The following is a 15,861-nucleotide window of genomic DNA, read 5'->3' on the forward strand; positions in this document are numbered from 1 at the left end:
GTCAGGAGCTGCCCAGGGAGGGTGTGGAGTTCCCATCCCTGGAGGGATTTAAAAGATGAGTAGATGAGGCGCTCAGGGACGTGGTTGAGTGGTTGATAGGAAGGGTTGGACTCAATGATCCAAGAGGTCTTTTGCAACCTGGTGATTCTATGACTCTGCAGGCGATCGGCTCCCCTTGCCCACGTCACAGAGTCAGGAACACGGATTACACGGGCAGGATGGAGCCCAGACGCCTTTCCTCGGTGCACTGAAAGCGGTTGTCGCCAACGCCAGTGGAGCCGGAGGTGCCCGCCCACACCGAACAACGAAAACCGCCCGCCCGGCGCCCGCCCGCACCGAAAAATGGAAATCTCCCGCCCGGCGCCCGCCCGCACTGAAAGGAGGAGAAGGGGCGGGGTGAGTGGAGGGGCGAGGCTATGGGCGGGGCTATAGGTGGAGCGAGGCTGTGCCATGGCTGCACGAAGAGGGGGGTCCGGACTGCACCATGTGCTCTGGGCGCGGGGGGGGGGGTGCTCAGTCGCGCGCAGCCAACAGGCGGCAGCGCGTGCGCTGTGCGTCACTTCCGGGCCGAGCCCCGTCCGCGGCGCAGCCATGAGGCCGCAGCCGGCCCCGGTCGCGGGAAAGGTCTTCATCCAGCGCGACTACAGCGGTGGGACGCGCTGCCAGTTCCAGAGCAAGTTCCCGGCCGAGCTGGAGAATAGGGTGAGGTGGGGGGGGCGTCACCGAGGTGGCGCTTCCCGCCGGGTCGGGGCTCGCGGCCGCCCGGTAACCCTGGTGGCGCCCGGGTGCGGGGCCTCCGGTGTCCCCGGTGCCGGTCCCGCCCGGGTGCGGGAGGTGTGCGGGTTGATGCCGATTCCTGGCCCGAGGGCGGTGTTCGCTGCCCGAATGGCGATTCTGCGGAGCTGCGCTGAGAAAAGACTATTTATTCTAAGTGAAAAGCGGCGGGGGAGCCCCTTTCGCGCGGGGTCCGTGAGGCTGGAGCTCCCCCGGCCTGGGGAGGCCGAGCTCTGCCCCAGCGGTGCCGCTGGACGGTGTGCGGTGCGGTGGGAGCGCAGCCCGTCTCGGGGAGCAGCCATTCTGCCAAACCCCGCTGTGCTACACAAGAGCTTTCTCAAGTGCCTTCTTGGCATTTATTGCTGTTGGACGGAACCTCTTCAACAAAACAATCACTTTTTGCTGCCGCCTTTTCTGTTTCTCACTGCGCTTTTGTTCTCTTCTCTTTCCCCTGGTTTTGTTTTGTGTTGGTTTGTTGAGAGCTCTTTTGTCCAGCACCGTGCCAGCAGCTGGGCAGCCTTAGGAGTTGGCTCTGTCAGTCCATTCCCGAACCGCTCTGCTCTGTTTAATCCAGCAGATCTTTTTGCATGTGAATTAAGGGGTTTTTTTCAAATGAAATCACACATGAGTTCAGTTATGTTACTCTTCCTTGTTTTGTGTTCACATTGTGTTGGAATTGAGCCCTGGCCTAATCGCTTGGCAGATACTAACCAGGGAATTCCAGGTCTGTAACTCCACACGTCCTCCAGACTTTGGCTCTAAGCACAGGAGCTGGAATGCAAACAAGAAATCAGCGGAGATGGCTGGAGATATCGTGAGTTCTGAGCCGCGCAGGGCACAACAGCCACGCTTGCCTTCTCTTGCAGATTGACCGGCAGCAGTTTGAAGAGACCGTCCGAACGCTGAACAACCTCTACGCAGAAGCTGAGAAGCTTGGGGGCCAGTCCTACCTTGAGGGGTGCCTCGCCTGTCTGACTGCCTACACCATCTTCCTGTGCATGGAGACGCATTACGAAAAGGTGCGCTGCTTCCGTTTGCATGTTGCCTGGAGGCGATTTGTCTTGGGCTTCTGTCTGAGACTTCTTGCTTGGCAGGGTGTCCGTGAGCACCTGTGTTTATGCTCCAGGCCTTACTGTTCAAGGGTTTCACGTGTGTCGAGCTCGTCCGTGTATGTCACTGAGTAAATTAAAGGTGCTTTAGAGGGACCAAGATTTATGTCCCGAGCCATGTGCTGGGCTCTTCTAATGCTGCTCGATCTCTGGATCTCAGACCCCAGCACAGGGAATCCTGATGAAGGAGCTGTAACCTCTGTGCCGTTCTCTTGCCAGGTTCTAAAGAAAATTGCCAAGTTCATTCAGGAACAGAACGAGAAGATCTACGCTCCTCAGGGCCTCCTTCTGACAGACCCCATTGAAAGAGGACTAAGAGTTGTATCTTTTTGTGGCTTCCTACTCTGTCTCCTCTGTTGTCCGTCCATGATGTGCTACCTGTTCATCTCTGGATACGTGGTCGCTCTTGTTTCACTCCATTGCATTCTGTTCTCTGGTCAGATTTTAGTACATTCAGATTTGTGACATCAAAAGGCAGTGGAAACACAGTGTTGGGATCTACCCTGTGTAACTTCCTTGGAAATGCGGAGTGTGTGAACAGAGCGCTTCCACCACTCCAGCTGCTTCTTCTGTTTCAGAGACCTCTGACAATGCAGTTTGTCTGAGAGAAGATTCTTGGTAGGATAGAAACTGATGACATGAAAGCAGGGGATGGTGGCTCTTTAACCCTCAACTCGGGCTCTGGTGAAGATGTTGCCATGTGCCACCCCTGCACATTGATGCCAGCCCGGCGCTTGCCCTTGACGCTGCTATAATCTACTGCAGCCTTAGTTCTTCAGCTCTCGAGCCACGCTGCAGGCATTTTTATCTCATTATGACCTGGGTCTTTGTAATGACCTGGCACAGCAAATCTAGGGGTGGGACTCATAATACACGTTGCTTTTTGAGGATATTGAAACCAGAGCAGTGGAACACAGAATGCCAATGAAATCCGTACTAAGGGTAATTCCCTGCCGTGGGCTTACCTCTGTATTTGAATGGCTTATAGCTGTCACTTCCACCACTTCGTTATTCTCACTATGTTTTCTATGCTTTTGTGTGTGTGCACAAACCCTCTGTGCACAGCCGGTAGGAAGCAGAAAGATCAAAGATTCTGATATCTTAATGTTTTTCCACTTTTGTTTGTTTTCATAATCCTTTCGTAGTATGCTTCCCTAACAGCTTTCCTGTGCAGATTGAAATTACCATTTATGAAGACAGAGGAATGACCAGCGGAAGATAAAACTGTGGAGTCTCAGGTATGTGCCGACCTCATATGAGGTCAATCTCTTATGTGTTTTCCATGCTCAAAGGGGTTGATTTTGTCACACCAGCACAGGATTTATCCCACCACTGTTTGCAGTTGGAGGCTGCTCACAGAAATCCTCGTGTAAATATGCACAAACTCAATTCATGCTCTGTTATGTCCAGTATCCATCTCCCCAGCTGTACCCCAGACCCTGCCTGCTGCCCAGTGCGGTCTGTGCACGAACACAGCCCGTGTGGGCTCAGCAGATTTGGACTGTCTTGCCCTGTACGAGGTTAGGGGACAGGGCTTTGGTGACATCCTGGGCCTTGTAATGGCCTCTGCAACATCTGTGTAAGTTCAGAGGAACTCTGAGATCTGTTGCTGTGTTTGAGATCTTATCCTACCCAGTAGTTTTAAGTGGAAAACTCTCTGCGTGCCTCTGTCGCTGAGTGTGTTCTAGCAGGGTTTCAGCTGGGTGCTGTTCAGTTCTCACGTTGGTGTCATTACTTGGGATGAGTGGCCAGCAAGCTCTGCTTTTGGTAGCTTTAACTGGAGAAGTTGCTAGAAGGCACTTGGCTTTCATGGTGCTCTGTGGCAGAATCACAAAGTGAAGAGCACTGAGTGCTTGAAAGAGAGGGGCTACAATAAAGGATGGTAACTGTCTGCAGTATAGAACTGCAGGATTTCTGTCCCTGGGTTCCTGAATACCTGCTGAACTTCGTTAAGCTTTGCTTTCAAGAAGCTCAGCTTTGAACTGGCTCCCTAACCTTCAGTACTCTGCAGATCTGGGGGTGGCAGTCCAAGCGTGGGTTGTGGGTGACACGTGCAGAAAAGAGACTAGAAACATTTATGCCTGTTATTCAGAAAGAAACAAAGAAGTAAAGGTCTTTATTACCTGTTGGACAGCTGAAAGCCAGGGTGTTGGCTTCCGTTCCTGCTGCTCCTGCCACAGTGCCTGGTAACCCTGCATTCCTGCTGCACGCCTACGGCAGCAACTCACAGCTCTGTAAAGGGTGGTGGTGGGGTTGTTTTATTTATTTAGCAGTGGTTTCTAACCATGTCAAACTACTTTTCTTGCAGACAGCTCAACAGCGGACTTGCCGTGTCAGAGCTCCCCTACCTCCTACTCTAGAGCATCATTCCTTTCTCTGCTGCCAGACCCGCAGTGCCATCTACCACATGGACTAACTTCCTACCACTGCTCTACATGGGGTGACCCAGTCAGCATCCATTTTATGGCAAACTCTTGGGCAATGAGATCGCTTTTTAGTCTGTTTGCAAGAAAAAGCAGAAGTGGTAAGGCTACACTGAAAGAAACGGGGCACTGAGCCCAGAGAAGTCTCGTTGTAGTTACCTAAGTGCAGTGCTGTTCCTCCCTAGTTCATAAACCCTTCTGTACAGCAGTCAGGCTTTGGAAAGCTACGAGCCAGAGCTGGGAATTCCAGAAATGAGGCCTTCCCTCCCATTCAGTTGTAGCGTGAGGGGCTGTGCAGTGCCTCTGCCTGGTGAGAAGTGACTCAAGGCAGCGAGCATTTGATGTTTTCTGTGCTGATTCTTGTGAGAAACTGGAAGGCAAAGTGTTATTTGTTTTAATGTTTTGGCTGTTCCTAGAAGGGGGGGAACAGCTGGGTGTTAATCCTGGTGTCTTTTCTACTGCTGTGTCTTTGCTGTTGCTACGTCTGTCGGTACTCTCCACGGGAAGGGGGTCTGTCTGCTCGTAAAGCAGCAGGGATGATAAAATGGATGCTGAACCAATGAACATAATGATTCCTGCCCTACTCAGATTCACATGTGAAGTGTAAAACTCTCTCTTTATGGATTTATTATGTATAATTTATAGGAAAACACTGATTTGACAAACTGTTAGATGTTGTGTAAGATGGTTTCTTAACTCTCTCTGCTGGCACACCTGAAAAGTAGAACCCTGCATCATTCCACATCCCCCACACCCTGGCACTCCTCAGCAATACCTGCAAGAGTAGAGTTTCTACAAACCAAGCTGGCTTAGTATCTTTCTCTTATATCCTTTTCCCTTATCCAAGCAAGGATGTCCTGATTTAGGTTCTGAGCGTCTGTAGAAGGAACTCAAGCGTTTAGGAAAGAAGACTTGGCAGAGCATTTGGGAGCGTTTCAGCTTCTGGTGGTGCTGTAGGTGCTAATACTGGATCTGAAATTCCAGGCTTATTACTCAGCCACTGATTATGTTTTTTTTTGAGATTTGTTTAATACTTTAATTGTATAAAACTTGTTTTTTCTAAACTGTAACAGTGTTTGCCTTTCACATCTGTTGCAATATTGGCAGAAGTACTAATGGATCAGTAAATTTTTTCTTACGCTGATTCTGTGTCATATTTGGTACCGTGGCTTCATGAAAAAGAGCAGGACTGGTGGGGTTTTCCCTCCTGCGGCAGCAGGGTGTTGACTGTGAACAAACATAGCTGGTATCCCTTGGGATTGCTCAGCTGACAGAGTTTATGTAGGGGGAAGCGCTGGTTTTGGAAATGTGGGGTACTGAAAAGTCCCTTCCTGCCAGTTGTTCTGTGCCCTGCTCGTCATGGGCCTCACGCTTCCTTCCTCAGTCCTCACCTCTGCTGTTGTTTTCTGTTTAGAGAAAACAGACCCTGGAACAGAGGCATCTGCGTAGCCAACCACACATCTCTCATTGACATGATCATCCTGGCCAGCGATGGCTCCTACACGGTGGTAGGTCTGCACCCCAGCTCGGCCTGGCCTCATGTGCAGCGGGAGCAGCAAGCAAGGGGGAGCTAGAAAGAGGCCTTTGAGCATGCAGAGCTATTGCTCTTTGCATGACATCACCAGGCACCCTCAGACCTTGTTTTGCCTGGCTTTCCAGCGAGCTTGACATGGGACTTGGAGCAGCAGGGCACTTTGGGCTTTGCTGGCCAGGGCAGAGCAAAGCGCTTCCTCAGCTGGATGTCCTGCGACATCTGCCCTCTCAGTCGGAACCTGGGACTTTTACTCTCAGCCTTTTTCCAGGGCAGAGGTATAAAGATCACAGAATGGCAGAATGGTCTGATTTGGAAGAGACCTCAAAGCCCACCCAGTCCCACCCCCTGCCACGGGCAGGGACACCTCCTGCTGGATCAGGGGCTCTAAGCCCCATCCAACCTGGCCTGGAACCCATCCAGGGATGAGGCAGCCACCACTGCTCTGGAAAACCTGGGCCAGGGCCTCCCCACACCCTCACAGCAAAATTCTTGCTAAAATCTCACCTCACTCTCCCCTCTTTCAGCTGAAACCCATTCTGCTCGTCCTCTCCCTGACCAAGAGCCCCTCCCCAGCTTTCCTGCTGCCCCTTTCCACACTGGAAGCTGCCCCAAGGTCTTCCCAGAGCCCTCTATTCTCCGACGCCGAGGGCCCTTCCGCACGGAGCCTAAGCCATGCGGCTCTGCCCGCTGCTCGGTTCCTGGCGCGGTGCTCCCGCCGTGCGCTCAGGCAAGTCACTGGGCCGAGCTGCGCATGAGCAGCTACGCGCTGGACGGATTGCGCATGCGCGGTGCGGCTGAGGCAGGAGGCGGCAGGTCCGAGGACTGCCGGTACAGGTCACGGGGGTAAAAGCGCATGCGCAGTGCGGCTGAGCCGAGCGCTGCTCACGGGAACGGGCGCAGAGGCGCCACTCGTGGGCTGGGCTGCGCATGCGCCGTGAGGCGAAGGAGCGCGGGAGGCAGGGGCGCATGCGCAGTGGGGCCGCGGGAGGTGGTGTGGGGTGATGGCGGCGGCGGGCGTCCCGTCTCCGGAGCCAGACTCAGACGGCGGCAGCGAGGAGCTGGTGCTCACCCCGGCACAGCTCATCCGTAGCCTGGAGCAGGTACTGCGGGCTGGACCGGACCCTGGGCTCTGAAGGGGGTGAGGGGGGTGGCAGGGCCCGGCCCTGGGCTCTGAGGGGGTTGAGAGGGGTGACAGGGCCCGGCCCTGGGCTCTGAGAGGGGTGAGGGGAGTGACAAGGCCGGGCCCTGGGCTCTGAGGGGGTTGAGAGGGGTGACAGGGCCGGGCTCTGGCTCTGAAAAGGGTGAGGGGGGTGACAGGGCCGGGCCCTGGGCTCTGAGGGGGTTGAGAGGCGTGACAGGGCCGAGCTCTGGCTCTCAAGGGAGTGAGGGGGGTGACAGGGCCGGGCCCTGGCTCTGAAGGGGGTGAGGGGGGTGACAGGGCCCGTCCTTGGGCTCTAATGGAGGTGTGGGGGGTGGCTGGTCCAGGCCCTGGGCTCCCGAGGAAATGGGAAGGGCTGAGTTTCTGCCCGCTGTGTGGTATACAGCAGGTGCTTTCTTCGCTTCCACTAACCACGTGTCTTCTTTCAGGCCTGGCTGAATGAGAAGTTTGCTCCTGAGCTGCTGGAGAGCAAGCCTGAGATCGTTGAGTGTGTTGTAGAGCAGCTGGACCACATGGTGGGTTCTGGGCTGAGGGGTGGGACAGGCAGGCCTGGCCTGGCAGATCCGTGCTGGTTCGCTCTGGGATTGCCAGGATTGTCCCTGAGATAAGGCGCTGCTGAGTACCTTCTTGGAGCTTGTCTTGGAGAGGACTGGGAGATACAGGGGAATAGTGTGCTTTCTGTCATCAAAAGCAGCTATACTTGGGGTCTGTGGACTCCAGGAATGAAACCCATTTCTTCTCTGTTTCTTGTCATTTGACATCTCAACTACGCAATTTCTCTTCGCCTTTTCTTGCAGGAGGCAAACCTGAAACGGGCAAAAGGTGGAGACTTGAAGGTCAGTGTTCACCGCATGGAGATCGAGAGGATCCGTTATGTGCTCAGCAGCTATTTGCGATGCAGGCTGGTGAAGGTAATGCTCATGCTGCGCTAGGGATGAAAAAAGGTGACTTCAAGAGTGCTTTTTGCCAATACAGCACCTCCTGCCCCAGCAAAGCGCTTAGTTAAAGCATCTTTGTGTCCTCTGAAGTGTAGCTCAGGGTTATTCATTCTTTGGACAGGCTTTTCTGTTGTGATGAAGGAGGATCACAGTGTTGCTGTGGGTGTTCTCGACCCTCATCTAAGCCTGTAATGGCACGGTTGAATACTTGCGTGTCCATGGTTCTGCGACCCTCTGACTGTTAATTTGGGAGTAGGCATTCAGGCTGGCTTGTGGCTGCTGCATGTGCCTGTACGGCGGTGCTGTGCCACCCGCAGAGGCAGGGCAGCCTCTGGAGGGTGGGGATTGTAGGCACCAAACTGCTGGCAGAGCTCTGAATCCTTTAGATTTTGTTCCAATATCAGATCGAGAAGTTTTTCCCCCACATCCTGGAGAAGGAGAAGTCTCGAGCTGAAGGGGAGCCTTCCATTCTGTCACCAGAGGAGTTTGCTTTTGCCAAAGAGTGAGTACATGTTGGATGCATCTCCCTCCCTTTTCGTGTGTTGTATAACTTGCCCGTGTGTTCTGCTGAACAATTCTTGAGGCCGATAGCCTTGGGTTTGCAGTAAGAAACATGGATTTTACCAGGAAGCTTCCTTACAGACGAGGAAAGAGCTGAAATAAAATAACCTCGCAACATTGAGATGGTTACCAGGGCAAGCCATTGCTTCTGTGACTGGTAGATGTCACTTGCTGGTGTTTAAAGTCAGTGCTCTTGGTGCAGATTTGTATTTGATGAACCCAGTAAGTGCTCCAACAATTTTTTTCAGGTACATGGCAAACACGGAGACTTACCTGAAAAATGTGGCCCTAAAGCACATGCCGCCCAACCTGCAGAAAGTGTCTCTGCTGAAATCAGGTGGGTGCATCCAGAGGCATCTGAGAATTACGGTGGTTGGGGTGTGGAGCGTGGAACGGAAAGGGCTTGTGCTCCAGCTGGTGCTGAGAGGAAGCAGAGCCAGCTGATGACAGTGTTGTAACACTGCTTAGCTGCACGTGGCTCGATGCTGCTGCCCTTTGGCGCTGCTGTCAAGCCTGGCTTTGCTTTGAGGCAGGGCACATGATGTCTGATCAAAACTGTTGGTCACTCCTTGTAATGACTGTGAATTTGCTGTCCTTCTTGTCCTTCCGCTCGCTCCCTGTCCTGCAGAGGAACATGAGTGAGTGCTGAGCTTGTGCTCTGAATCTGTTGTCTGCAGTTCCAAAGCCCAACCTGGACTCCTTTGTGTTCCTGAGGGTCCTGGAGCGGCAAGAGAACATCCTGGTCGAGCCAGAGATGGATGAGCAGAGGTAGATGGGTGCTTCCCCATGCATTACATGTGAATACTTATGTTTCACCGAAGTGGTGTGGGTTCCAGCGAAAGGAGAGGCAGCCTGATATCGTGTCTCTCTGGCAGGGAGTACACCATCGACCTGGAGGAGGGCTCGCAGCACCTGATCCGATACAAGACCATCGCCCCGCTGGTGGCCTCGGGCGCAGTACAGCTCATCTGAGGGGCAAGTGGTGAGTGGGGCTGGTACCACGGCGGGGCCAGGGGCCGAATGCTGCAGCTGCTGCTTTCCCACAGCTGCCAGGGCAGCGTGTGGAGCTCACATGGGGCTGCCCGTGCTGTGTTCCCTTTGGATGTGGCGTGGCAGGACAGGGCAGCAGTGCTGTTGGAATGGGTACCCTTAAAAGTGTGCAAATAAACCAGCAGAACGTCTTTCTGCTGCTGCCTCTACAGCTCATCAAGCTCCTAGTGACTTATGATGTGCCTGGAACACAGACAGACTCCTGTCCGTGGTGCTCTGGAGCAAGGGCAGCCTCACTCCAACAAGGCTTTGCAACAGCCTTGCCACAGTCCCCCTGGAGTCGCGAGGGAGGGATGGGCGTAGCTCCTGCCTCTCCGGATCCTAGGCTGGTTTGACAGCAGGTATGGAGCAAGCACATCTGCCTTTGAAGGCCTTTGTCAACAGCAGGGCTGTCTCTTTTTAAACTTTCAGCCATGTGTTCATTCCTGTTCTGGTTTAGCACCATTCCCTAAATTAGGCTGTGGGGTGGAAACCACCTGACATGGCAGTGTGGCAGCCCGCGGTGTGAGCTCCACCTTCCCCTACCGGCTTTGATCTCCTCGCAGGGGCTGAGCAACCCCAGGCCTTGCGCAAGCGGGCGATACTCTGAGGTCAACTGGAGGGGGCTGCTGCTGCACCGTGTGTGCCGTGCGATCCATTGGGCAAAAACCGCCACACGTAAAGGCATTTGCTGGCAGAGCAAATCTGGGGGCTTGCAGAAGGAGCAAGAAGGGTTGGGAACATGTTAAGGATGGAAACTGCAGCTCAGAGCAAAGGGAATGTCATGGGCGAGCACAGGATAGCCATGAGGAGGACGTATGTGGGGTGATCGGCACCAGCTCCAGCAGTGGAAAGGGAGGTGAAGAGCTTACCAAGTCTGATCCCTTTATCTTTCTGAGAATATTGTCTGGGAGATGGCCACAAGCTGAGAAGTTCAAGGTTTCTGTTTGCCTGAAGTTTCTCCTGTGAAGCACTGTTAAGCACATAATAGCAAGCCTGTCCTTCCTTGGAAAGGCACTGCGGTCGGGGAAGGCAGGCTGTGTGAGCTCTGTTCTGCCTGTGTCCCAGTGCGGATACAGTTGTGTCCATACAGCCCCTTCTGGTGTGGCCAGGGGAGGTGTTAGGCATTTTCCTAACATTTTGGCAGTAACAGCACTATCCTTGTACAACAGCCACCCTCGCCGTTAGGGGTATCTGAGGTTTGCAGAGCAGGCTGGGATTTGGCATTGCTGCCAGGACCTTGTGCTGATGATGGTGTTGCTTGCCCTGGGCCAAGGAGGGAATGCCTCCTGGAGCCAGGGGCAGCTCTGTTTCCTCTGGTCTGGCCGTGAACGGGGCCATCGTGATCAAAGCTTCGGAATGTTGGTTTGTCACAAGCCTCTTGTGAACAGAAGCAACTGGTTTATGCTCAGGCTGTTTGTTTCACCCCCCTCTAAGGAATTCTATAAGCTTGCAGGGGCTCGTAGTGCCTTTGTGTTACTTAGAAAGATACTGGATACATGAGGGTGGCAGGGCTTCCCAAGAACTGTCTCCTGCTGCAGGACAAGAAGTAGTCTTGGGTTTGCCTCACCTCTCTACTTTGTGTGTTATGCATGCTGCTTCCGATTAGGACAGTGCTCTGGATTCGATTTCAGCAGAGCATTCAGCTCCTTGTGCAGGGAGATGTGGATCAATAGGACAAATGCACAGTGACAACTCGGAGGATGTTTTCTGGAAAGCTACTGGGATGCCTTACTTAAGACCAGTTTCACTAAACCGGAACAACTGCGAGCAGGGCTCAGAAGAAAGCGGCTTTCTGCCACGCATGATCTGAAGACCCTGCCTCCACAGGGCGAGGGGTTCTGGTAGAGCACCTGATTACGGCTGTGAGGGTAGAAGCTGTCAGACTCCCAGCTGGAGCCGCTGCTGTGGCGAGGGGGAGATCCGATCCCTTTGTGCTGGTTATGCAGAAGCCGGGGTGTCCCACACCTCCACAGCTCAGTGCCTGCCGGGTGCATGGTTAGACCATGCTCATGTTCCTTCAGGCAAGGTTTTCCTGGCATGGTGCCCCATACAAGGAGCAGCCTGCAGCTCCCCTGACACCCCTTCCCCAGCCCAGAGGGGGTCACACGCTGCCCCTTGCAGTGTGAGTGGCTTTGCATGTGTGGTTCGTAGTTCCTAATGAATCCGTTTAGGTAAAGAAGATTCTTTCAAGTATAGACGTTAAGAAGAGGCTGGATTTAATCCTTGGGAATCAGTAGCACTTCCCTCTTGCACAGCCCCCTGGGGAGCACTGTGGGTTGTGCCCTACAAGTATCTATGGCCCAGGCAGTTTCACAGAGGTGACTGAAGCTCCCAGGCAAAGCTGTTAATCCGCTGCTGCTGGAGCGTGCTGTGGAAGAGCCGCTTGGAGGATGTCTTGGAGGCACGTCTGGCAGACTTTCTCCTTGGCCCTATTAACTTTGAGTGAAAACTGTCCAGACAGCTCGTACATCTCACGTGGCTGCAGCAATGTGAGCACAAGGGGCACCTTTCTTCTTCCAGCCACTGAATGAATCTCAGTGGAATCTGGTGCTTCCCAGAGTTCCAGCAGTGCAGCTCCTCTCTGGGCTCTGAGAGCTGGCGCACGGCAGCATCGCCATAAACTATGCAGGGTTCCTGAAGGTGGCCTGTAGGCTCAAATCAGTCAGGATCATGGTGAGATTTGTTGTTGTCGAGGAAGGGATGCTTTTGGTTTATGCTTTTAGATGGAGGAAGAGACCCAGTAGTCCAGCCGCCTTCATCTGTGCCTCTGGAAGGGAATGTGCAGGGTAGGGGCAGCTTTTCCAGCTTCTCCAGGGTCTGTTGTAAGACTTGAACTCAAATGCCTCCTCTGTTCTCTGCTCCTGCCAGGTTGGAGGTGGCGTGGCTTTACTGAGGGATTAGCTCAAAAGGGAAAGAGGTCGCAGGGAGGGCACTGCCGGTGAGCAGTGATTTCCCAGCCTGAGCCGGATCTGCTCTCCTGAGCGCAGGAGAAAGCTGGGGCAAGTGGTTTCATTGCTGAGAAGCCTCTTTCATATCTGCGTTGACTCCCCGAGTCACTAAAATGGCAGGGAAAGGCACTGTTGTCCCAAGAGGATGCAACAAAAAGGTGATTCTCAGAAAGCATCTGCTGAGAATCATCTCCTTGCCTGCACTGTACATGCTGCAGGGTCCTGTGCTTGGGAGCAGAGTGGGGCAGTTGTCCCTTGGGCCTCAGTCATGTCTGGAATGCGGAGAACCCATCCTTGGTGTTTTCCTGTGGGCTTTCCCTCCCACTGCCCTGGTTAACCCTGGCTGTCCTGCTGAGTCCTGGGCGACAACAGCTTTCCCAGGATTGAGAAACACCTGTGCTGGAGCTGGTATCAAGGGAGTCATTCATCTCAAAGTCCCGTCTAGGAAAAAGAATCCAAAGGTGGTTCTGTTCCTTTTTCTCCTGGCTATCTACAGAAAAATGATCCCAACTAATATAAATAATGTGTAATTTGGTGAGGAGGATTATTCCTTAGTAGCAGTAACTACTTGCAAACTTTCTTACACGGCAGGGAAACAACTGGAAATTCTGCAGGAAAGAGTTTCCAGTATTCCAAGTTTCAAAAGCAGAGCATGTGGAACTATGAGTGAGAGCCCTTGGTGCAGAGAGAAGGGGGCAGTTTGCTTTGGTGACCTCAGATGTGGCCTGGGTTTGTAACTTGGGCTGCTGCAGCCACGGCTCAGCCTTGGAGGGGTACGTCCACCGTCACTGGTCCTACCGCAGACCTCTGTGGAAGGATGTGGCACTGTCTGTCTCCAAAGCTGGCCTTGGAAACAGGGAGTGGGCTTCTAGCGTGGGTCTGAGGGGGGTCACCAGCCAGGGCTTCGGCTGGAGGCTGCTGGCGCTGCTGACTGGTTCAAGGGCAGCCACCTCCAGGTCCCGCAGGCCCAGCCCAACGGGTGCTTCTGGCTCCTGGTCACCCACAGAGATCGTGTCCTCCATCTCTGCAGGCAGGAGTGTCTGCCAGTGGTGTCCAGCCTGACGGTCGGACACTGGTGACGGAGAGCCGTGTGCGAATGCTGCCAGGCAGGTTGTGTCATGAGACGATGGGAATCTGTGCTGTCAGCAGGAGCAGCCACGACTGCTTAGCGCGGATGGCCAGACAGCTCTGGGGAGATTAGCGGTGGTGATCCGAGCGAGGGCACAGTCCTTTCTGTCAGGGAGTCACATGTGAGCTGAACAGCGAAGGTGATTTGGGATCTAAGTGTCAGAGACACCGCACTGTCTCTTCCCTGCTCAGGAGAGAGTGAATCCCTTTCTCAGAGCAAGGAACCCGGGGTAAGGAACACCTGAGTTTGGTTCCCTTTCGACAGAGGACGAGTCAAGGCTGGGATTTTCTTTGTTCTTAGACATTCTGGACAGAGCTGCTTTTGGAGAAGCTCTTGGAATGGGCTGTATGAAAGCAGACAGCGTGAGGGAAGGAGCTCCTCTTCCTCCTGTAGCTCCTCTGCGCGCCGAGAGCTCGGGAAACGCTTTCTCCCCGAAAGCCCTCGCGTTTCGCTGGCATCGGATGCTTTTCCTGCGCTGCTCCCGTCCGAGGAGAGGGCCCGGAGCGGGGCGCGGCGGCGGGAGGGCGGTCACTAGGACCCGAGGGCGGGTCCGCGGCGCTGATTGGCCGCCGCCGCGGGGGGTTCGCGGCCGCTGGCGCTTCCACGGCTCCAGTGATCGCGCGGAGCCGCCGGCGGTGGGAGCGGAGGCGATGAGCTGCGGCGAGTGAGCGCCGGGCGGGGGCGAGGGCGAGGGCCAGCCGGGGTGGAGGGGGGGTGGGGGGTGTCCGCTGGCCGCGGGAGGGGGCCGGCAGCCCGGGCACACCGCCTGACCCCCTCTTCACCTCCAGGCTTTTCCAGGTGTACAGCGCACACGCCGCGGTCCCCCCAGCCATGCCCGTGGACCTGGCCATGGGGCTCTGCCTGAGCCACTCGCCTCCCATCCGCAAGCTCCTGAACTCCTATGAGGAGCTGCGGGGCAACCGAGGCCGCAAACCTCTCCGATCCTGTCTCAACCAGAAGCCAAGCACAGAACCTGAGCCTGAGCAGCGAGACAACACCAAGGGCTTCAAGGGCCAGAAGAAGAGGGTCGTGTTCGCCGACATGAAGGGGCTCTCGCTGACAGCTGTCCGCTTCTTCTCCAAGATTGAGGAGGACCTCTGTGACTTGCAGCATGCCCTGTCTGACCTCACCAGGTTCCGACCTAGGCTGCGAGACTCGCGCCCGGAAACGTGCAGGTACGTGCTGGACTTCCCACAGCCTTCTGCGGACTATGTGGCTTTCCGCAGCCGCCTGCACAGCAACCTTGTCAGCCTGGAGAACTGCCTGCTCCAGGACCGTGCCCTGTCAGGGACAGTGAAGGTCAGGAACATCGCATATGAGAAGAAAGTGGTGGTCCGCATCACCTTTGATGGCTGGAAGAGCTTCCGGGACATCTTCTGCCAGTACATGCATAGCACGTACGGCTCGGCCGACACAGACACCTTCTCCTTTGAGCTCACCCTGCCCAAGCCGTCCGTCTCCCGCAGGGCCACAGAGTTCTGCATCTCCTTCCAGTGTGGACAGAAGACCCACTGGGACAACAACCATGGGCGGAACTACAAGATCTGCTCTGTGGCCACAAACCGCCCTCCCTCCCGTGCCGTGAAGAGTGCCCGTGGGGCCTGGGAGCATCTTGGCACCTCTCGGGCTGCCGCCTTGGTCCTCTCACACCTGCAGACCTGGCGGCGCTCGGAGGCGCAGGCTCCGTATTGGTAGGAGCGCAGCGTGCAGAGATGCAGGTCCCTTCCAGCCCTGACCGTGGTGCAGGGGCCACTGGGGAGAGCTCGGAGGCAGGCGGCGCTGCTCCCGGTTCTGTTGGCTGCTCCGGGGGGGCCCGGCCTGCCACCACACGAGCCGGTGCCGGGATCCATGGACATGTCTGTGCTGCTGCTTCTGCCACAGGGGTTGGAAGCTGTCGTGCGGTGCAACGCCCGATTTGTGTGACTCCATCTGGCCTGACTCCCGCCCAGTGCAACTCCCACCCGTAGGCTCTCCGGGAGCACCGTCCGCAGAGCAGGGGGCTGACGGGGCACCGGCTGCCGCTCGGGCTGGGAGCCGCGGGTCTCCCGGAGCGTCTCAAGGGCCTTATGCAGCGCCGCGGTCTCGGGGCGCTGGTGCTGTAACGGGGAGCGAATAAAGTGAGGGCGCTTCGGGAGCGCGGCCGCTGCCTCCGCCTCTCCCGGGACCGGGGCGGAGGCGGGGAGGGGGGGGAAGGGGGGAGGGCACACACCGAGGGGAGGGGCGGGGCTTCGCGCGGCGCGCGCTGACGTCACCG

General features: G+C 55.5%; 4 protein-coding genes across 9 annotated transcripts in view; 3 read left to right on the plus strand and 1 right to left on the minus strand.

The window, feature by feature from the left end:
* ZMAT4 (zinc finger matrin-type 4) overlaps positions 1 to 15,861 on the minus strand; it is a 209,000-nt gene that overhangs the window by 183,055 nt on the left and 10,084 nt on the right. The gene's annotated exons all lie outside the window — the stretch shown is intronic.
* Positions 545 to 5,441, plus strand: GOLGA7 (golgin A7). Its single transcript, XM_054049706.1, has 5 exons — positions 545 to 702; positions 1,641 to 1,793; positions 2,103 to 2,204; positions 3,058 to 3,121; positions 4,192 to 5,441. Exons 1-4 carry the CDS (start codon positions 592 to 594, stop codon positions 3,103 to 3,105), a joined length of 414 nt encoding a protein of 137 aa, XP_053905681.1. The 5' UTR covers positions 545 to 591; the 3' UTR covers positions 3,106 to 3,121; positions 4,192 to 5,441.
* Positions 6,823 to 14,544, plus strand: GINS4 (GINS complex subunit 4). Its single transcript, XM_009571489.2, has 8 exons — positions 6,823 to 6,940; positions 7,428 to 7,514; positions 7,797 to 7,910; positions 8,342 to 8,439; positions 8,747 to 8,835; positions 9,176 to 9,266; positions 9,374 to 9,480; positions 14,406 to 14,544. The coding sequence occupies exons 1-7, from the start codon at positions 6,842 to 6,844 to the stop codon at positions 9,468 to 9,470; spliced, it is 675 nt and encodes a 224-aa protein (XP_009569784.2). The 5' UTR covers positions 6,823 to 6,841; the 3' UTR covers positions 9,471 to 9,480; positions 14,406 to 14,544.
* On the plus strand, positions 9,374 to 15,744 carry LOC104068530 (protein phosphatase 1 regulatory subunit 3C-B-like). 3 transcript variants are annotated; one of them, XM_054049696.1, is made up of 2 exons: positions 9,374 to 9,480; positions 14,406 to 15,744. In XM_054049696.1, exon 2 carries the CDS (start codon positions 14,439 to 14,441, stop codon positions 15,300 to 15,302), a length of 864 nt encoding a protein of 287 aa, XP_053905671.1. In that variant the 5' UTR covers positions 9,374 to 9,480; positions 14,406 to 14,438; the 3' UTR covers positions 15,303 to 15,744. The 3 variants fall into 3 exon arrangements, with proteins under 3 accessions (XP_053905671.1, XP_053905670.1, XP_053905673.1); XM_054049695.1 differs by lacking the exon at positions 9,374 to 9,480 and adding an exon at positions 14,185 to 14,271 and having other exon boundaries at positions 14,396 to 15,744; XM_054049698.1 differs by lacking the exon at positions 9,374 to 9,480 and adding an exon at positions 14,199 to 14,271.

This window comes from Cuculus canorus, chromosome 26, assembly GCF_017976375.1.
Source record: "Cuculus canorus isolate bCucCan1 chromosome 26, bCucCan1.pri, whole genome shotgun sequence".
Classification (NCBI taxonomy): domain Eukaryota; kingdom Metazoa; phylum Chordata; class Aves; order Cuculiformes; family Cuculidae; genus Cuculus; species Cuculus canorus.